General features: G+C 47.0%; 2 protein-coding genes and 1 long non-coding RNA gene across 7 annotated transcripts in view; 2 read left to right on the plus strand and 1 right to left on the minus strand.

The window, feature by feature from the left end:
- RPL18 (ribosomal protein L18) lies at positions 1-9,209 on the minus strand (the record flags this gene model as incomplete). Its single annotated transcript, XM_081167433.1, has 8 exons — positions 1-148; positions 907-976; positions 1,091-1,214; positions 1,649-1,747; positions 2,856-2,963; positions 3,298-3,404; positions 6,564-6,588; positions 9,096-9,209. The coding sequence occupies 8 exons, from the start codon at positions 9,207-9,209 to the stop codon at positions 73-75; spliced, it is 723 nt and encodes a 240-aa protein (XP_081023559.1). The 3' UTR covers positions 1-72.
- SPHK2 (sphingosine kinase 2) overlaps positions 8,880-21,422 on the plus strand; it is a 25,407-nt gene continuing 12,864 nt past the window's right edge. Inside the window, exons 1-2 of one of the 5 annotated variants that reach the window (XM_081168786.1) lie at positions 8,880-9,160; positions 9,446-10,612. In XM_081168786.1, the coding sequence (XP_081024912.1) occupies positions 10,189-10,612 (424 nt within the window). In that variant the 5' untranslated portion in view covers positions 8,880-9,160; positions 9,446-10,188. Of the gene's footprint in view, positions 9,161-9,286; positions 10,613-21,422 lie in introns of those variants that run through there. The other 4 variants (XM_081168787.1, XM_081168784.1, XM_081168785.1 and 1 more) reach the window with 4 other exon arrangements.
- On the plus strand, positions 13,214-16,302 carry LOC308572569. The gene is made up of 2 exons (XR_014001812.1): positions 13,214-15,897; positions 15,944-16,302. It is a non-coding gene; the product is annotated as an uncharacterized lncRNA (long non-coding RNA).

Raw genomic sequence — 21,422 nt, forward strand, 5'->3', positions numbered from 1 at the left:
TTTTTTAATTTATATTCAGAATAGCAAATTTAATCCAGCGCACCACAGCTTTCAAATATTTGAAGACCCACTCTAGTTTTTGTAGCCTCGACTGGCACGGCGACCTCGAGCCCGCTCAAACTTGCGGCCCTTGGATCTAATGTATGGCCTGCAAAGTGGAAAATATAAGAGGAGTTAGTAGCACAAATAGGAGCCTGCTCTTGCTTAGTGGATACACTGCTTCAGGAAGGAGTAGCCTCTGAATTCAGAGGTGCTGCAGAATCGTGGGGCTCTCTTGCTCCCACCTTTTATCCTTCACCTCCCTAACCCCCAAAAGGCTCCCCCCTCCCACAGACTGTCCTAGCTGCCTGAAAAAGTGAGAAGGCGTCAATGGAATTTACTCTGCTTCCTTTCCCAAAATTCCCAGAGCTTCTGAAATCCAAGAGCTGTAATCTGAATCCAAACCCCTCTCCAACTTGAATACAGAGAAAAAGAGGCAAATGGGGGGGTCATGGCTGTATGGCAAACCATGCAAGAGAATGTGTCTTGTATGCTATAAAGTGTTGCCAACTAGTTGAAATACTTGGGATTGGGTGTGGGAAGCCTGTTTTAATGCTCACAGGATAGCCTAATTAACTCTCTTAGGCAGCTATGAGGTTCAGAACGCTATAGTGAGACTTCCAAGACTTGATTCCTTGGAAGAATGGGATTCAAAAGTCAGAAAAGGCCTTTTAAGGCCCTTCGTAAGTATAATACTGAAGCTATACCACAGAAGAACAGGAAGTAATAAAGTGATTGTGTAAACAGGAGAAAAGTCCTATTTTTTCCCTTAAAAACCTACAGTTATCTTGAAGTGCAGCATAGCTTTAGGCAAATACAGGAAAATGGGAAGAGGCTAGCAGGAGACCTGGAGCCTGAGGTACTCACTTAGTGTGGCTGTGTGGGGTTCCAGGGGCCTTGCCGAAATGCCTGTAAACTTCGCGAGCCTTCCTGGGTCCTGCAGGAGGAAAGTCAGAAAAGATGCTTTAGTCATACTGAGGCATCAGCAGCAAACTAGCGTCTGCAAGAACTTTGCAAGCCTCGAGAGCTTGGTACCATCCTCCTGACTCACCAGAAAGCAGCACAGTTCCTTGGCCCTTGGGGGCAGCCATGGCCAACTGGTCAAAAGTCATGATCTGGCCACCAGCTTTCAGAATGCGGGTACGGGCTCCTCGGGTCACTCTCAGGGCACAAACCTTGGAGGAAAAGGGAAACGGGTTGCAACGTGAGATGAAGTATGTCATTTGTTTGCTCCAAATAAACTTTGCACCTTCATCTATACCCCAAGCTAATTATTATAACTAGGGGTGCAATTAATTGATTGAATCAGAACATTCTGATTGGATAAAAGGATGCTCTCCTGATTAACAAGGCAGCAGACCTGGAATGCTTAGTTAATGAACTAAAACTCATAAACAGCTCACAGTCCAAGCGATGGCCAGTCATCAACTGCATGTACAATTATAAATTGCATGCGCCAACCACTTCCATGCCATCACATGCCTATTAGGCATTCCTATACACCTCCAGTTTTCAAGGCTGTCAAAGCAACATCCCTCCTGCTGCCTCAAGCCTCTTGAGTTCCTGCCCTTTGAACAGCTCCTCCACCAACAACAACCAGCCAAGCTACCTTCAGTTTGGGGATTTCCTGGATGCGAACATCATCAGTCACTGTACCCACCACGACAGCAGTTTTGTTCTCCCGGCCTGGGAGCTTCATCTTACGGATCTGGAGAGGGAGAAAGAGTGATCACAGTGAATGTCCACGTATTAGCTGTCTGAACAGCAGGCAGTGGTTTAACCCTATGACAAGGAGTGGGCTCCTTTTTTATATATGAATGCGCACCCAGGTTACTTTAACTGGGACAGCAAGAGAATGGATCTGCCTCTCCATTTCCTCCTATAACTTGCATTAGCATGATCAGCTGCATATCTCACTAGATTTACTGGGCCATCAACCTGCACAGCAACCCACTGCTTTGGGGTTGGGGAAGGAGTGCATTGCCCTTTTCAGTTTAGAAAAAAAAAGTGAGGTGGGGGGCAAGGCGCGCGACATGATAAAGACGTGGGGAGGGAAAAGTTATTCTCTCTCTCTCATAATACTAGAACCTAAGCAGCTGAAAGTTGGAAGATCCAGGACAGGGAAAAGAAAGCCTTCACAATATGCATACTTAAACTATGGTATTTGTTCACACAAGATGCAACTAACTGCCACCAACTTGGACGATGAGGATAATAATAATAATAATAATAATAATAATAATAAGAAGAAGAAGAAGAAGAAGAAGAAGAAGAAGAAGAAGCATTATTATTACTCTATTATTTATACGTCACCCATCTGGATGGGCTTAAAAGGGGACAAGTTTGTGGAGGATATCAACAGCTACTAGACACAATGGAGATATTCCATCTCCCCTGTCGGAGGCAGTATGCCTCTTAACAGTTGCTGGGAATCACAAGCAGGGAGAGTGCTGTTGTTGCCCTCAAGTTCTGCCTGTGAGTTTCTCATAGGCATCTGGTTGGCCACAGTAGGAACAGAATGCTGTGCAAATGGAACATTTTGACAGATCTAGCCAGGCTCTTCTGATACCCTTAAATAGGGAAAAGCCACACCATGGGCCAGAGTCCTGCTCCTTTCCTTTCTTCCTGCCTTGCTCCACTGCTTGAAAAATGCTGGCAAAGCCACACCAGAGGTGGCTGTTCATTCCTGAACTTGGACCTGGAGGGGTGGTGTGTTATGATAAAGCGAAAGATAGCAACTGAGAATTCCTATGTAGGGCATCCTGTGGAAGTGTATAAAAAAAGATAAATAGACTGGGAGGGGAACCTGCACTTACCATGCGGGAAACGGACAGCGGAGGCCTGTTGGTGCGGCTCATAAAGAGCCGTTTCAGAATCACCTTGTTGAATTTTGCATTGGTCCGTCGAGCAAGAAATCTGTAGAGCTGAAGAGGCAAGAAAGGGGTTGACAGGATACTTGGGGGAGTCTCGTTGGCCTGTCCCTTTGCCCTCCCTTTCCATATTATGTCCACAATTCAGCTTCCAGCCCAGCTCCAAATATAATCCACTAATTCTGTTTTTCCACAGCAGGTCAGTCCCCCGCCCCAGCATCCCAAATTCCTTAGAGCCTTCCTTCTGTAAAAAGACTCACACATTCCAGTATGCCACCACCACACAAATAAGCATGGGTGAAGGGGAGAGAGGGAGAACATGACCTGCGGGAATTCTGGCTCTTAGCCATCTCCGAAACCAAAGATTTTCAATCGTGCTGGTTCTCACCTTGACCAGGAGGCGAAGGTAGATATCCTGACTCTTAGGCTCTTTGCGTCGAACCTTCCGGTCCTTGTTGTGGCGTATGTCGACTCCCTGGGACCAAGAAAGAGAAGCTGTCACGTAAGTGGGTTTGTGGGAGAATCTGCCAGACGTGCCTATATACAACCATACCTCCTTCTTTTCTGAGATATAGAAATGTTGGGTTTCTTTATGACTGGGCAGCAGATACTGTGCCAGCCTTCACCAACCTGATGCTTTCTTCCCAGGGAACTCTGGGAATTGTAGCTCTCTGAGGGAAATAAAATCTCCCTACAACTCTCATCACCCTTAAGTAACTACAGTTCCCAACATTATTTGGGGGAAGCCAAGACCATTTAAAGTGGTATCATAGCGCTTTAAAGGTATTGTACAGATGGCGGTTAAGTTTCACTGAAAATAGTGGGACTTACTGCTTAGTAAATGTGCACAAAACTACAAAGTTAATTTTGGTGGCAATTTCCCCCTCAGCCTCATTTTTCTTCTCTAGAATGGTGCCAAATAAACAATCTCTCACATAGAAGGGCTTGTGAAGACAATCAGCGTTCACAGACTTTGGGACATTTTGTATGCTATAAAGTGTTGCCAACTAGTTTTCCACCTTCTCTATTTGATCAGAAGGTTAGGTAAAACAGAAGTCCATTTGGTTCAGCAGTGTCAACAATGATGGATAGCAGCTCTCCAGGGTCTCTCCCAGCCTTGACTGCAGAGGCCAGTGATTAAACCTGGGACCTTCCATATGCAAGGCATGTGCTGTACCCTGTTAGCTGCAACCCCTCCCCAAATACCCCCCCCCAAAATGAGCAACGTGCAAGAGGAAAGAAGTACAGGGATTACACTAATATAATTACAAGCAACTACAGTGGCACCTCTAGTTGCAAACACCTCTGGATACGTATCCTTTGGGCTACACATGTGGCAAACCCGGAAGTAACAGAAAGGTTTCCGCCCCATACGCATGCGCAGAACAGGCGCCCCCGGATGCGAATTTTTCGGGGTAAGAACAGACCCCCGGAACGAATTAAATTCGTATCCAGAGGTACCACTGTGGATGCAAACCATTCTGCAAGTACAATGCCAAACGCACAAGAATGTTTCTGCAATAACTGAATACTGGGCTGGTGGCCCAGCTGCACCCCTATCTGGTCGGGGACAGCCCAACCACTGTTCACTAAGCGCTGGCAACCTCTAGGCTGGATTACTGCAACATGTTCAAGGTAGAGTTGCCTCCGATGATGGTGCAGAAACTTCAACTAGTGCAGAATTCAGTGGACAGGTTGCTCAGCAGCGCAAGATGGTTTAAGCATATTACACTGATCCTGGCCCAACTGCACTGGCTGTGAATTAGTTTATGGGCCCAATTCAAAGTGCTGGTTTTGACCTAAAAAGTCTTAAATGGTTCAGGACTGCAATATCTCAAGGAGCGCTTCTCCCCATATGAACCTACTAGGAGGCTGAGATCATCCTGAGGCCTCTATGAAAGTCTGGAGGGTGGCACCATAAGAACGGGCCTTTTCTTTAAATGTGTTTGAGAGAGAGGGATTATTGGTTTGATTTTACAGTGGTGCCCCGCAAGACGAATGCCTCGCAAGACGGAAAACTCGCTAGACGAAAGAGTTTTCCGTTTTGGAGGTGCTTCGCAAAACGAATTTCCTATGGGCTTGCTTCGCAAGACGACAATGTCTTGTGAGTTCCTGCTGTTTTTTTCCCTTCCCCCTCCCTTTTCTAAGATGCTAAGCCGCTTATCAGCTGATCCGATCAGCAGATAAGCCGCTAAAAGACGCTAATAGCGCTAATCCGTCAATGGGCTTGCTTCGCAAGACGAAAAAACCGCTAGACGAAGAGAATCACAGAACGGATTCTTTTCGTCTTGCGAGGCACCACTGTATTCTTATTGTGTTTATATTGTGAACTGCCCTGAGATCTGTGGATGAAAGGTGGTATACAAATTCAATTAATAGTAATAGTAATAATAATAATAATACAACCAAGGGAAGTTGATATTCAAAGCAAAATTGTTTGTGGTCTAAGTTGCTTGTTACTGCATGTAGTTTAATAAGGGGGTTCCCTTTTTATTGTTTCATGACAACAGGCACCCCAAGTACATGTTCATCTTCTGCACACACAAGCTCCATTCATCCAAGCCATTCTTTCACACCAGAACCTGTTAATCGCCTGCATGCTCACCTCCCACATGCCCAAAGGACCCACCACACTAAGCCCCTCTCTTTCTCTATCATGAATAATCAAGGGTTATGCCTAGCTGCAAAATCCATTCTCAATGCAACTGCCCCATTCTCTGCTTCTAAGATGCCCCCCCTTCCCATTCACACCTGCATGGATAAAGTTCTATTACACAAAAGTAAACAGCATCTTCCATACTCCTTTCTCACTATGGCCACACCTACTGCTGCTGCTGCTATGATGTAAACCTCACTGGTTGGCACCAGGAATGGGCAACCTGCAGCCCTTCAAGATGATGCTAACCTAATCACTTAACCTTTTTTGTTGGCATTGATGAGAGCTGGAGTCCAACAACATCCAGAAGAGTCACAGGTTATTTGTTTATTGGTAACAATGAATTAAAACCCCATCTCCGTTCTAAAGCTAGTATGCTCCTCGTGCAAAGGCTAAAAAGTGCAGTATTTCTAGAAACCAGGAAGCTGCCTTATACAGAGTCAGATCATAGAATCATAGAGTTGGAAGAGACCACAAGGGTCATCGAGTCCAACCCCCTGCCAAGCAGGAAAAATGATCATTCGTCCATCTAGCTCAGAACTGTCCAGATGGATAGGCAGCACCTCTCCCAGGTTGCAGGCAAGAATCTCTCCCAGCCCTACCTGGAAATGCCAGGGACTTAACTTGGTACTTTCCACACACCAGACAGATGCCCCGCCACTGAACTACGACCCTTCCCAAAATGTCGAGATCGATAATGGCTGTTACAGCAAGAACTATAAATACCAAAGACGCAGAGACGGAGAACGGCTACGTTTCAGCTGGGTATTTAGAACAAACTTTTCTGAGAAAGCATGCCGCAGCTTCTCGTCTGCCTTCTTTTTTACCATATAACGAGCCCGTAATCGTGTTTTAGATAAGACGTGTTTTTTTATTTCACCCCTGTGTAATGTCAGGACGTGCACACACGCGTGTAGACTCCCCCTTCCTCTGTCCAATCTTAAGCGGCTCCAGCAACGCTCCTAGGCCCCAAATCCATCCTGCTCCTAAAGACCCACCGGGCACCGGCTGCGCCCGCCAATACTAGTCTCCCCGGGAACTCCAGGCCCTTCTCCACACCGGCGCGGCACCACCCACTGTTCACGCCGCCTCCCCGGGAAGGATTGCAACGGATTCAACTCCCAGCTCCCTCCGATATCAGGACTCACCATGGCAGCATCAGCGGCGCCCGGAAAAAAAGGGAAAGGAAGAGGCTGTAGGAGCGCAAAGAATTGTGGGGAAGGAAGGGGCGAGACGGGAGGAAGGGGCGTGGCTTCTGTTCTATAGTAATTCTAGGATGTGCACCATAGACGTACGACAACTATAGACTGACAATTCCTTGGGTCGAAGACGGAGCTTCCTAGTTTATTTTATTTACTGTATAGTACTGTATATCATTTCCACTACACCCCTTCTCCTATAGGAAACGAAAGAGAAATCTCAAAGCTGATGCTGGGCAGCAAAATGTAGTTAATATCGCCAGCCCACCCGAAAAAGTAGAAGCAAAGCCAGGATTTCAATGCTTTTTCAAGCTAAGGGCTGATTGTGCAAGGAAAACGTAAACAGGGATGCTTTTAAAAAGAAAAGAAAGAAATGCTCTACAGGTTGCAGATATATTCAGAGTTATTATTTCCATATTGCCGTTTTGTGCCTGAGCTCAGTGAGTCACAAACAGCTCTGCAATGTAATCCGGCTGTTGTTATTCCCATATTACGGTTGGGTGTCTCAGAACCACTGTGTATGATGCTGTCCACAGTTCCTCAATCACCCATTCTTTAGTGACTGCATCATAATTATAATTTTACAGACCACTTAATGCCAAAATAGGCTTCCAGTGGTTTACAAGTGGGAGCATACGTAACATAAACATTAAAATATAAACATTCATAATTAAATTTTCCAATAAAACAATCCCATTAAAACAACACAGCAATTACAACAGGAAACTATACAGTAAGCATGTGGTGTTATCAACATGCAATCAGTAAGTTGAACATAATAATTATATTTTTATGTCATTCCAATCTCTGAGTGCTGTGAGATTCCAGGGGTTCCTGGCACTTACTCAGGGTTCCAGTTTCCTTTAGAATGTGGCTCAGTGGAGACTGTGGTTTCTTTAGTATGTATAGTTTATTTACACATATATCCAACCTGAGCCTATGATGGAGGGGCTCATGGCATTACCAACCCTAAAAAGTCTTGCTTCTCCCATAGCCACAGCCTCTCCCTCTGCCTTTCCAGGCTGCAGCGTTTGCCTCCAGCTTCTAGCTCACATAACTCAGCTCTCCACTCTGCCCTTTGGTCTTTCTAAGGGGGGGGGGCACTCTTTGCCCTCTGGCAAAGATCCACACCCTTCGTCCTTCATAAAGAACTCCTCTTTAGCAAGCCATTACCAGGCTGGCCTGGCTATTCCAACAACTGAATCTGTGCTGGATCCAGAAGTTAGAAGGGGACCCAGGCATTCAGCCTAAACCGCCCCCACCCCTCCAATTCATAACAACATTAATAGGGTATCTAGACTAGATCTTTCAGTTGAACTTTGTTTCACCAGCAATGTCTGGGTGAAGTTGGGGAAGCCAATACGAAAATCCCTTGAAAAGCTGCTTGAAAGAAGGATGCAATACGAGGGTGCCCCTATGGAAAGCGACTTGTTCGACTTATTTGGTGCTCACGCGAAGAGAAGCAACAAAGCAAAGCCTGCATTCCAGTAACAAAGATGGCTGCTATCGTCCGGGGGGTGGGGTGTTAAATTCTCGCGCCTTCACCACTTCAAAGATGGTGCGAATACGTGAACTACCGTGAGGCGTACCCTGTCCCTCACTTAAGATTATTTGCTGCACGTCGAGCGAAGCCTTGAAACTTCGCCCGCGTCCAAAATGGCCGCTACGCCTTCCTTTCCCCCTGGCCCGGACTGAAACGCCATCCTTTTCACTTACTAAAGATGGCCGCCATTTATTATGGAAATAGAATCAAGTCTCTTTCTCGCTGTGACCTTGCCCCCACTACAAAACCCTGCGACCTCTCCTTTCTTCAAAACCCGGCCTCCTTCTAATATTACGGCTCCCTTCCCTTAGTGAAGATGGCCCCCTCCGCTGCCTCTCCACACCTTTGCCCTGAACAAATATGGCAGCCTCCACCCATTGCCACCAATGCCGCCGCATCTGACTCGGCGGCGGGCAGGGGCGGCATTCCTGAATGGGCCGGCGAAAGGCCTTGTCTCTCTCTCATAGGCTAAGGGCGAACTCTCCCCGCCCCCTTTCCACCCGACTCATCCCTCCCCCAAGGTAGAAAACAGAGCACTTCCTAGTTGAGCACGAGAAGGAGCGTGGAGCTGGGAGAAGCAGGAGGGAGGGAGCGAGAGGGGGTGGCGGGCGGGCGAAGAGGAGAGCGAACAGGAAGAGGATGGCAGGGAAAAGGAACTGCTGAGCGGCGTCGGGGACCGTCGCCTGTCAGGTGTCGGAGGGAGGCGCTCGAAAGTGCACGGAGCTGCTGGTTTTCCTTTATTGCCCCCATCCCCGCCGCTCGCTCTTCCAAGACGCTGCTCCACCGACTCCAAGCAGGCACTGATTCTCCTCAGTGTAGTCTTGTATGCTTTGGACAAAGGCGCCAAGTGGGGGTGAGTTGGGCGCCTCGTTTTTTGGTGTGTGGTGGTAGGGATACTTCATAGTCCCGCTGCATTTGCACTACGTTTTTATAGCACTTTAGAAAAAAAAGCCTTTCTTTCCCGTCCTTTCGATTTTAAAAGCTGAGCTGCCAAAGTATGCTGGTATGAAATGCTAGGCAAGTCGTTCTTTTAAAAAACCGACAGCCTCCAAACCTGGCCTCTAGCTCAAGTCCTAAAGCCAGCCTTTTCCAAATAGTATTTCCACATTTCTTTAATTTCCTTCTTTTTCCTCCTCAGCACCATCACCTGAACAGCTAAAACTTCTCTGGCATCCTTTGTTAAGTTGTTGGACTTGGGATCTCTTCCCAGTGAGGGCTGCATATCCTCAGTGACTCATTTGGATTCATGAGAGTCTCATAGCTGGGACACCTTCCGGACTACATTCTTCAGCTCCTTGCCTGAAGGTGAAAATCATATTATTTGAAAACACCTGAAAAGTACCTATTTGCTAGGGAATGCAAACATTTTTTAAAAACCTTTGTTAGCTTTTATCTCATTTCTCTCCCCTGGTCTTTATGCAGATAGCAGGGCTTCCTTTTTTTCTTTCTTGTCCTAAATCTGTAGTAGCTCAGACAGGTTGGTTTTTGGTCCTGTAGGCTTTTGATGTGGCCCTGCCTCATAGCATTCTTTTTGTGAAGAAGCAAGAGGAGAAAAGTGTGTGTGTATACACTTCCCCCCTTTAAAACTTTTTGTTTGTTTGTTTACTGACACACAGGATCTTGCTCAATGAAGAAAGAGAAAACCCTGGGAAACGGTTGGGCAGCTTGAGCTGTGGAGGAAGTTTCTTGGTTTAAAGGGCTGCATGAGCCACTTAATCTACTAAGGAAATGAAAAGATTTTCAAATCCTCTTCTTTAAATCTGCTGCTTCTGGGGGAGAGGTTAAAGGGAAAGGGTTCGGTTGCAGTGAGTTGCAACCAGCTGTTGACAGGCTTAGCAAAAGGTGAAAAACAAAACTGCAAAGCTGGGGCTCCGTAGCGAGATGAACATGTTTTTGGGGGCATGTGGGGAAGGCTCTGAGACTCTCCTACATGGAGAATTTGGTGCCCACCCCCCGAAGGGGACCCGCTATGCCCTCAGCCTCACGCGGACAGAGTTGCATATCCAGCGCCTGGTGCCCAAGCCAGATACAGATCACCGGACGGTGTTGCAGCTGATTGATGTGGTGGGTTGCCACACGATGCGCAGCCACACAATTGCGAACCAGTCAGCTTTCTTCAGTGTCTACGCTTACCCGCTGAAGAAGAGGAAGGTGGCGGTGAGCTCTGGGCGGGTGCGGCAGCGGACTGCAAGGACCTTTCAGGTGGACAGCGCAGAGTGCTACGAGGATAACCTAAAAGTGGCTGAGAGGTGGGCAGCTGCCATCAAGTGCCTGGTCTTGGGGATCCCCATCTCGAGCGAAACAGGTAAGGGATGCCCTGCATAATCCTTTGAGTGTTGCTTCTTGCCTAGAGAAATCATGAGTCCTCGCTACTTACAAGTGGTAGCCTTTCCTAGACTCTGATGCTTCAGATTGTAGGTGGGTTATCACCAATTTTTTTTTAATGCTTCACCTATAAAATCCTTCTTGCTTGTAGAAAAATAACCCATTAGGGAGGTGTTCAATGCTAGTCCTTCCCCTGATATGCACCTCCCCACCCCCTCCAAAATAGGGAAGTGTTTTTAAAAAAGCCCCTGCCACGTGATTTTGCCAAATATGTAGAGTTTAACTAACACTCTCCTCCACAAAATCAAATAGGTTTACTACCGTGTCTCTGGTCCTAATATTGTCTTCAAGAACTCAGGAGACCTAGATACCAAAATCTCTTAGTTTTATAATGTTTTGTCTGTCCCCACAATCTCTCTCTTGATTTAGAGAGCTGTTGGACTGATTGTGGCTGGTGAGGTTTGTGGTCTGAAAGATCTGGAGGATGCCTGGCTAGCAAAGGCTGGCCTAGGTGGAGATATCCTGGAGTCCATCCTCCTAAACCAGTAATGCTGCCAGACCCTCCCTATGATTCTTGGAACCCTTAGCTTCTGCAGTATTTTATTAACTTATTAAATGAGATACTTACTAAATGACCCAGCTTATCTTGCAGGGCAGAGGATTACAGTACTAAACTTGTACATAACAAGAGAATAATTGTAATACTCAGAGTTTCGTAAGATGCTTGCCTCTGGCACCACTGTAGTTTTTGGCTTTATAGACTGGGGTGTGTAGGGAGTTCATAACATTAGTTGAAAGGCGGAGATGCTCTGAAAGTGCTCTTGCTGCATTCTGTTCACATGAAGTTCCCCCTCTTTTTCCCTCTGTCTCAGAGCAGGGGTAGCCAACATGGTGCCCTCCAATGTTCCTGGGCTACTGCTCCCACTCTCGCTGACCATTGGCCATACTGGCTGAGGATGGTGGGAGTTGGGAGTCAAACAACATTTGAGGGGTAAGCTCATGGGCAGAATAAGATCTGTACATTTGCAGCAGAAGCTGGCAGTGCACAGTGCAGATTGCCCAATATCTGTGATGTCACAAACTCGCCTGCCATCAACCTCATCTACACCAGTGTAACATCTAAAGTGGGTGGTGCCTTTTAAAAAAAACAAGAATAATGAGATGATAGAATGAGTTTTTAAAACAATAAAAGTGGTGCTGTCAAATTATCATTTATCACACCCCCCCCCCCGCCAAATCTTTCTATCTGAAGAGCAGGAAGAGGAAGACAAGACTGATAACTGAACCAGCATTTGATTTACACATACTTATGATGTAAAAGTGGATGGGAACCATGTGGAGAAAAATCTCCCATGACTCCTTTAAAAAATAAAAATAAAGACTGCAGTTCCGTGAATGCTTACCTGGGATAAGTCCCTTTGAACTTCAAATGTGCTTATTTCTGGGTAGTGTATAGGACTTCACTTACACAGGCTATGTCTGCATACACCTGGGATAGTGGCAGGCTGGTTGTGGGACTGGCTTTTCCTGTGAGGCAGGGATGGGACATATCTGCTTCTTTCTATATTGCTGAACTCCTCAGCTCCCATTATCCCTGACCTTTGGCCAAGGCTGGCTGGAGTGTCGGGAGCCCAGCCCTGTGCTGTTAGAAATAGAGCTCTGGAATCTTCCGTACCCGAAATCCTTGGTGTTTGCTTTCACTTCCCCGATTAAGGAAGCGCAAATGCATTTTGCTAACATTTCCTTCAACTGGTCATATTCCAATGCTCAGCTAAAATGCATGAAGTGAATGCAGGATAAGTCATACCTTCCAGCCATCTAGATGGATAAACACCAGTTACCACCATTCTGCCATGTGCTGGGCTGGGTGTATGTATGCATGTGTTGCCACACTCATTTTCTGGCTGCACACACCACTGACATGCTGATTCCAAATGGGCTCTTCCCATCTGGGCTCTTCTGCCTGGAAAAAAAAAATTAGCACCTCTGCATTAATGTGGCCCATAAAGAGAACCCAGGGCAGGACTGTGTAGATCTCAGATCTTAGTAGTTTCCCTTGAGTTTGGTGGGAGTGTGAATTTGAGCCGGCAGGTGGTCACCTGGGACATCCTTGAGAGCCTCCCAGACCTATTTTTTGCTCTGGACACTGTGAGGTGGTAAATGCAGTCCCACCCTGGCCATGTCCCTAAGCATTGTTTCTCTAGTAGAAGGGAAGGCTTGCTCTCCATTTCCAATGGGGGGAGGAAACAAAATGCTGCAGTGGGGGTAGGTGGGCCTGGAAGCAGTGTTTTGCCCTTGGCTAGCAGCCACTTGAAACCAAGTCACTATGCTTGGGTGCCAGGATAGTGCCCGACATCTCCACTATCTGGAGGTGCATGCTTGGGGATCTTGACTGTTTTCACAAACTAATACCACATCCTGTAGAATTCTATCAGTTATATTTTATCTGCACAGTCAGCATAAATTTCAGGAACCGAAATGCTTTTTCTGTGCAGCCTGAGCAGGAGCAATAAATGACATTATAGTTACTTGTTGTTACTTGTCTTCACCTGCCGCAACCCACTGTCCTGCTCACATGTTATGAATGGACCATTAAGAAAAAGAGGTCGGAATAGGCCAATATATATGTGGGCTATCCCTGGACAAAGTGACTTTTCTTCTTTTAATTTCTTGAAGCTTTTAGCCTAGCTCAAGGTTGTCATCTGAACTAGCCAGATGTTTAACTGATAATCAATCACAGTCAGTCCATCATTTGAAAAATAAGACTTTAGCACCATCTTGCCCCCAAATGACAACTAGACATTCCGTTTTGGCTACTGTAACCTTGGTTGAAGGAGCCATTTGGTGCCTAGCTTATATGTCTGAGTTTCTAACCCTGCCTGGAAGTTAGGGGAAAAAAGCAAGTGGGGCCAAGGGAGTGGCTGAAACATTGCTTTTCTCCTCAACCTGTCAAAACTTTACAGATCTTAGCCATTTGTCAGGGCTGTGCCTCCTTTACTTACACTGCAGGTTTGGCAACTCTCGTATGCTTGTGTGTTTGTGGCCTTGTCTTCAATGTGAATACTTGCTTGGTTTCATTTGCGTTGGCCAATCTATTAAAAGGGATTAACAGCATAATATTTGCCTATCTCCAGGGCAGCTTTCCTCCTTTGCAGTGCGTTTGCTTTCTCTGCTGGGCACAGGGGAGAGGGAGACTCCTTTGTCCTCCATCCACTAGTCTTCTCACTCGCCTGCAATGCAGCTCCTTTTCGCCTTTGGCTACCCAGGCTAGTGCTTAAATACAAGGCTGGTCTGAAGTGGTACACAGTTCATCCTGCCCACCTTGCAATCTCTTAAGCATTTCGTTCCGACCACATGCTGGTGCTTTTGTAGAGTAGGCCTCCTTCCTCTTTTACAGGGGTGTGATCAGGAGAGCTGAACCTGAGGCATCTGTGTGAAGAGGACCCCACAATACAAGATGGGTGCTTTAGGACATATTTCGTGTCTATCCCATGGACTTTACATATACATTGAGAACAGGCATGGGGATCTACTATGTATTTTGGAAAGCATTTGGATTTCACTTAAGATATTGTAACCAACTTTGGCATGATGATTCCTGAGGTCAAGGAGCAGGTTTTTATCTTATGTATGGATATAATGGGTTGCCATTTTGAAGCAAGATGAGGGATGGAACCTTTGAAAACCACTGTTTTTAACCACCTATTTTAAAACTTCGCTGGTAGTTTACTTTATTATTTTTTTGGTTTCTTAGAATTCCTGAGCAATGGCAGACGCAAGGCTGCTAGTGTAAGACAAAGCCCCAGATTAACCTCAGATTGGGGGCATAGGGAAATGGGAAATGGAATAAGGACCTTATGGAGTCCATTCAAGCAGGTGTGAACTCAAACCTTGACAGGGGAGTGGGGACCAACCTAAGCATTTGCAGGAAGGGAAAGGGGGAGGGCACCATTGCTGCCCACTGCAGAGCCCCTCCCCCATGCCGCCATGCACCCTCTTCGTGTGCTGGTTAGACCTTCTGTTATGAAAGGCATCATAATAGAAGATTGGAGATCTATAAACAGGATTAAATGTGTGTGTGGGAGGGTGGGTATTTTGATTGTGCAGAGTTGGCAATCTGTTCCTGCCCGAGGTGCAGCACATCTGGACCGTCAGCCTATACAAACAATACGACTGGGGGTGAAATTGATCAAACAGGCTCCAATGTGCGATGTTGGATTGTGCAACCAGACTTCATATGGCACTGTTCTTGGTAATTTAGGTATACACCTTCTTGTTGGTGGACTACTTGTTCCAATAACGGTTGCAATGAGGGATATTAAAGGGCAGCGTTCCCTCCTGAGTAACCAAACACTTTGGTCCTGGGTGCTGCTAAGGCCTATGCTCTGCCATTGCGGACAGTTGGCCAGATTTGGTTGAAAAGAGGTGAAGTTTGCCACAGAAGTTCCAGGAGAAGAGTTCTCAAATGAGCGTAGTTCATCTGTTTGAGAGAAGCTGGGTAGGCTGAAGAAGGTGGATACACAATGAAGTCTGGAAGACATTGAAAAGAGGCTCACCACTTCAAGGCTGTTGACTGTCCTCCACACACACTCCTGGTTGCTGTTGTTGATGGCACTGTTAAAAAAAAAAAAGAATACTAGGTTGCTTGACCTGTTGACTGTATAGCCAAGCACCTAGGAAACCAAACAATAATGTCGCTGCCGGAAGGGTTACAGTTAGTGTGAGGAACGGTTGAGAGACTTGGGTATGTTTAGCCTGGAGAAGAGAAGACTGAGAAGTAAATATGTCAGTCATCTTCAAGTATATGAAGGGTTGTTCGTTTCATGGAAGATGGTTCCATAGCTTGTTTTTCTGTGACACGAACCAGCAGATTCAAATGACAAGAAAGGAGATTCCAGACAAACTTTAGGAAGAACTGTATGACAGTAGGAGCAGTTTGGCAGTGGAATGGACTACCTCAGAAGGTGGGATCTCCTTCACTGAAGGCTTTTTAACAGGTTGGATAGCCAGCTGCTGGAGATCGTTTCACTCTTGGTTCCTGCACGGAAGGCAGCTAGACTAGATGAGCCCAGAATTCTGCGATTTTCCTTCCGAGTCCACAATTCTGCGATTTTAAACCCCACTGCGAACGGCCCTACAAAATGGCGTTCAGTCTGGCATAGCTTTGAACTGCAGAAGCCTTTCCTTTGCATCACTAGCAATGGTTGTGGGGACCAATTCAAGAGCTGGGAGCTGCTCTGCAAAAGGGGCAACTGAAAAATTACTGCAGTCTCTAAACAGTTTGCCACAAGAGATTTCTGTGGGACAGCAGGCAAAGTGTCAGCTGGGGAAAGGCACAACACCATTTCCAAGGAAATTACATGATAGCATGAAAAATATGTTTCCGGAGTGATAAGAGCAGAAGAAGAGGCCTGTTGGGTCAGGCCAGTGGTCTGTCTAGTCAAGTACACTTTTCTCACAATGGCCCGTGAGAAACCCACAAGTAGCACAAGCGCACTCCCCCTGCCCCCATGGTTTCCAGCAACTGGTGTTCAGAAGCATTACTGCCTCAGAGTCAAAGCAGATACTTCCAGTTGTATACCTAGATGGGCAACCTGTGCTCCCCCCCCCTTTACCTATTATGAAAGTCTCTGTGTCATTTTAAATTAAAGAGTGCACAAGTTTTAAGTACTCCATTGTTTTTCTTTCTTGCTTGCGTAGTACTTTCTGCTGCTGACACTTAATTGCAACACTTAACATACTGTATTAGTTTTCTTCACCGCACTGTGATTATAACAATTGCACCTTTCTATTTTAATATTTCTCACGTGAACCTGTGCAAAACTGGTTACTGAGCATTGATTGGCCTGAAGCTGGAACCACCTCGGCTGCAGCTGAACCAGAATGGAAATAAAACATTTAGTGGCTTGATCGCCTGAAGTTGATATTTTGGTAGGAGGGGACTCTAAACACGCAAGTGGAGAAGGACACATCTTCATTGCCCCCACCATTTAATAGAGCCTCTAGGCCTAACCTGGTGCTTGGAAACTCAGTGTGTGTGAAAAGCACTTTGGACTTAAATAAGACGGCATCTCTTTTCCAGTTCCTTGTTGCTGTGTGTGTGTGTGTGTGTGTGTGTGTGTGTGTGTATCTCCCTCTTTGTGTGGCCTCTTGTGCTGAAAAGCGTTACTAAGATGCAAGCTTGCATTCTTAAGGGATTTCTGCTTTTGTTTGTGTGTGGAACAGGCTTCATGATGCCCTCATGATGATTAGAGGTATTAAAAGTCTTTAAATCTAAACATTAAGTTGATTTTTAAAGAGTAACAAAATGGTTGCCTTTCATCCCACTTAACATGGCAATAATATGCCCGTCTCCACAGTTCCCTTGCAGGTGTTGTTGGACTGCAACTGCCGTCATCCTTGACCACTGGTCAATCTGGCTGATGGGAGCTGTAGTCCAACCGTGTCTGGAAGACTCATTGGTAGCACCCATGAGTGCTGCTAGGTTAATGGAGGCTGAGAAGTAGCTGCCCTCAGCAGACCAGAGAGGAACGTCAGGCAGCAATGTGGATAGGCGGCCTGGGAATGAATGGGACTGAGCAAGAGATCTAGAAGGGAAGATGTGATTTCGGTAGCAAATGAACTGTGAGAAAGACTATGGATTGTGGGAGGCCAGGATGTTCCAGCGTGGATTCTGATGTCTTATCACTGTTCAGAATTGCACCTGGTTGGGAACAAATTAACATTCACGTGACTTGTGTGGGGCGGTTTTATCAAAGGATGTGATAGAATCCAGGCTGCATATCTTTCTTTATTACTGTGAGAGTGAGAGGTATCTGTCTGTCTTTTTTCCACAAGTGTGCCAAAAGCAAATAGGAAAAAGCTAACCACTTCCTGGAGAAACACCAAAACCATCTTAACAAGTTCTGCAGGGGCACCGGCCAACTTTTAGAAACGGGAAAGACTTATGTTGGGTCTGGTCAGTGTTCTGGCTCTCTCTGTCCAGTGTCAGCCATGAGCTGAAGACTGGCCTTGGCTTTGCCAAAACAACTTCACAGCTCACTTGAGGGGGCCTGGCAGAATTAGTTGGTATGATTGGGAACTTCTACATCAGGCATGTCCAACTCCCAAGAGACTGCGATCTACTCCCACTATAAAAAAATTTGGCAGTGATCAACTTTGGAAAGCCAAAGTTGAGGGGTTTTTTTTGGGGGGGGGAGATCATTCAGGGTCAGGAGATCGACCTGTTGAACAGGCCTCTTCTACATGCACGGCTGTGGGGGGGACCTTTGGCTCACCAGATCTTGCAGAACAACAGCTCTCAACATCCCTGCCCCTTGACTGTGTTCTCTGGGGGTTGTGGGAGTGTAGGCTGCTCTGATCATTTTGCAAGAGAGGCAGGATGTAAATTGTTACTTATGAAGTGCTTAAGGGTGCAATCGTACCCTTGAATTACACCAGCTGAGGCCTATAGGACAGGGGTGGGCAATAGCTTGCTCAGGGCAGGCATAGGCAAACTCGGCCCTCCAGGTGTTTTGGCCTACAACTCCCATCATCCCTAACTAGCAGAACCAGTGGTCAGGGATGATGGGAATTGTAGTCCCAAAACATCTGGAGGGCCGAGTTTGCCTATGCTTGGCTTAGGGAGCCACATTCCTTTTCTGTGTATGGTGTGTTCCAAAACAGTGGGTTGAGAATGGCATAAGACCTGCCTGAAGGGTTGCCTTGATCCACATGGACTCGGGGATCATTATCGTCCTGTGTGTTGAAACTCCTGGGACTATTTCACCATCATTGTGAGTGCTTTCACTCTCTCTGTTGTTCATGGGCACAAGGTTGGCCCATGGGCACAACACAGTCCTTACGTAATTCCCACTGGCAATATTTCCAGGAACGCTGGAGGACGTCTCTTGCGTTATTACTCTGTAGACCCTATCTGCATTTTCTGGCTGCATGTTGTTGTTTTTCCTCTCCTCTGGGAATCGGGACTGGCATCAGGGGTGGGCATTGCTGGGTAGCTGCCAAGACCCCCACCCTTGTGGGTCCCTGGGGTGCCCTGGTTCTGCAGCAGCTCCTGCTTTCTCTGCTCCGAGCAACTACCCATAGCCGGTGGAGGGAACCTTTGGCCCTCTGGATGTTGCTGAACTACAACTCCCATCAGCCCCAGCAAGCACGGCCAACGGCCAGATCCTAAGAGTGAGCAGATGGAGCAGCAGTTCCCTCTTGCCTGCTGTACAGATCATGGTTGTACAGCAGGGCCTCCCCCTCCACCAACCATAGCCGTGCCCTGGCTAAGCACACATAATCTCCTGTCTTTGTTACTGTAATGTTTGAAAGGACTCATTTTATTGTATATTTTAATCATGGGTTGCTAATGATGGTTTTGCATACTTTAATTCTGAGTGTTTATACTTCAGTGTTTGATTGGGATTGTTTTCCTTAGGTTACTCTTTGCCTAGCTGGTTTTTCTACATTGCAAACCTCTCAGAAGCCGATTTTTGGGGGGCACTGAAGTGATTTTAAGAAAAGGCGCTGATCCTTCCTGCAGGCTTCCATAGTCCAGGGATGAAGACAAGCCCCAGGCCCTGATGTCAGCACCTGGCATTCTCCTGCAGTTACCTGGCTCCATCCCCCACCCCACCCCCACAATTGCTGATCCCTGCACTGGGAAGGAGGGCACCCATGCTAACTTTCCAGCAATGGCTCAGAGCACTTGATATAGTTTGTTTCGGGCTTCTTTGGGTAACCACCTCTGCCACCCAGTAAGGTCGCAGCAGCCAAGTTGCGGTGGTGACAGTGACAACACACACAGCCAAGGGCCTCCTTAAACCTGGACAAGATGTATTAGGGAGCCAGGGAAATGAATAAGTAGTTTCTCACCAATGTTTTGGGGCTGTGTTTCTGCTGAGTAAGCTTCCCTTCAAAGAAACTGCAGGAAGCAATTCTGTTTGTTATTATGTGTATAAATCACACCTTTCATCCAAGGTGCTCCCAGTGGGGGGGGGGGTTCTCTCCCTCCATTTTATCTTCACAACAAACCTGTGAGGTAGGTTTAGGCTGAAAGACGGTGACTGGCCCAGAGTTCACCCAGGAAGTTTTGTGGCTGAGTAGGATTTGAACTCTGGTCTCCCAGATCCTAGTCTGGCACCCTAACCGCTGTGCCACACTGGATGCCAGTGCCCCATTGCCGATTTTGCCTAATGTCTCCCTTTACTCAGAGTCTCTTGCAGGGAAGCCCTGACAGATTAGGTTGTGTGACATTACAAACTTAAAGCTGTTTTCCCCACCCCAAACTGTGGCACTTTTTATTTTTCTTCCCCCACGGTGCCCCCAGAATAAATGGCAGCTTTGCAGAAAAACAGCAACAACAACCAGCCACCTTATATTTTGAACTATCAGTGTCTGTTTGCCACAGTGGTTTCATTTTTTACCTCCACTGTCAGAGGCACCATTCCTCTCAATACCAGGCGCTGGGAATCACAAATGGCACGAGTTGCTGTTGCTCTCATGTCCACCTTACAGGCTCAGCTGCGGTGAAAGCAGGATGTTGGACAAGATGGGCCATTGGCCTGATTCAGCAGACTCCAATTCCGTTCATGCAGAAGTGTACAGCTAATTTTTGTCTCTGGACTGAACAGAGCCTGTAGATGGCCTTGTGGAGTCCTTCACTCCCTTCAGAACAAGGTGACACAGCCTTGCTTCCTTTAGCAGGTTTGTGGGTGCGTGCGCTACTGCCCACCCAATGGAGCGATGTCCCCTGGGTCTTGAACCCCCAAGCCCTGCCCTGGTGGCGCAGCAGGTGGGCCGGCAAAGGATAGCCAGAGCACTCCTCTGTGCCCAGTGTAGAAAGCGAGTCTGCCCTTAAAGGAGAACAGTCCCTTCCTGCAACACCCCAAGCATGGTAATGTAGTGGCAGGGGTGGCCGAACTCTCCATCCTTCCTCAGCCTGGATTGTAGAGATGGTAACTTTCCTGGCCTTAATCATAATAATAATGCATTAATAATAATATATTACTTATAGCCTGCCCATCTGACTAGGTTGCACCAGCCACTCTTGGGCGGCTTACAATGTAATAAAAACACAGCAAAGCACCGCACATTAAAAAACTTCCCAATACAGGAAGTTGTATAGTAGTTGTTTATCTCCTTGACATCTGATGGGAGGGTGCTCCACCGGGAGGGCGCCACTACCGAGAAGGCCCTCTACCTTGTTCCCTACAACTTCACTTCTTGCAGTGAGGGAACCGCCAGAAGGCACTCGGAGATGGCACGTCTATCTGTGCAACCTTGGTTCTCATTACCCTAAGCAGTCCTGATCTCCCTCATGTGCCATGCAAATTATGCGCTCTTTCATCCATGTCCCAGATTGCCGTGCAGGCGGCTTTTCGTTTCATTCCCCAGAACCCCGTGGGAGCCACTGAGGACAGAGCCAAGTTTCTGTTTGCACAGCCCTGCCTCTTCATCAGCAAAGGCTCCTCGCAGATTGCATTCATGCTCGGGGCAAAACATTCCCATGGGTATCTCCTGCACGTGCCTTTCCCACTGTTTTCTCATAAAACTGGATACCTGCATGCATACTCTGCCCTCAACACAAGAAGGAAGGGAAACAAAGTTGCTGCTATCATTTCTTGTGAAGCATTTTTCTCCCTGTGGCCTGTCTCACTTGGGGGCATATAGGCCTCGGGTGTTGTTGGACTACAGCTCCCATAATCCTTTACCACAGGCTGCGCTGGCTGGGGCTGATGGGAGTTGGAGTCTAATGACGCCAGATTCAGGAATGCTGCTTTACCTCATGAGAGCTAGTCCTGACC

The sequence above is a fragment of the Podarcis bocagei genome, assembly GCF_964188305.1.
Source record: "Podarcis bocagei genome assembly, chromosome: 13".
Taxonomy (NCBI): Eukaryota; Metazoa; Chordata; class Lepidosauria; order Squamata; family Lacertidae; genus Podarcis; species Podarcis bocagei.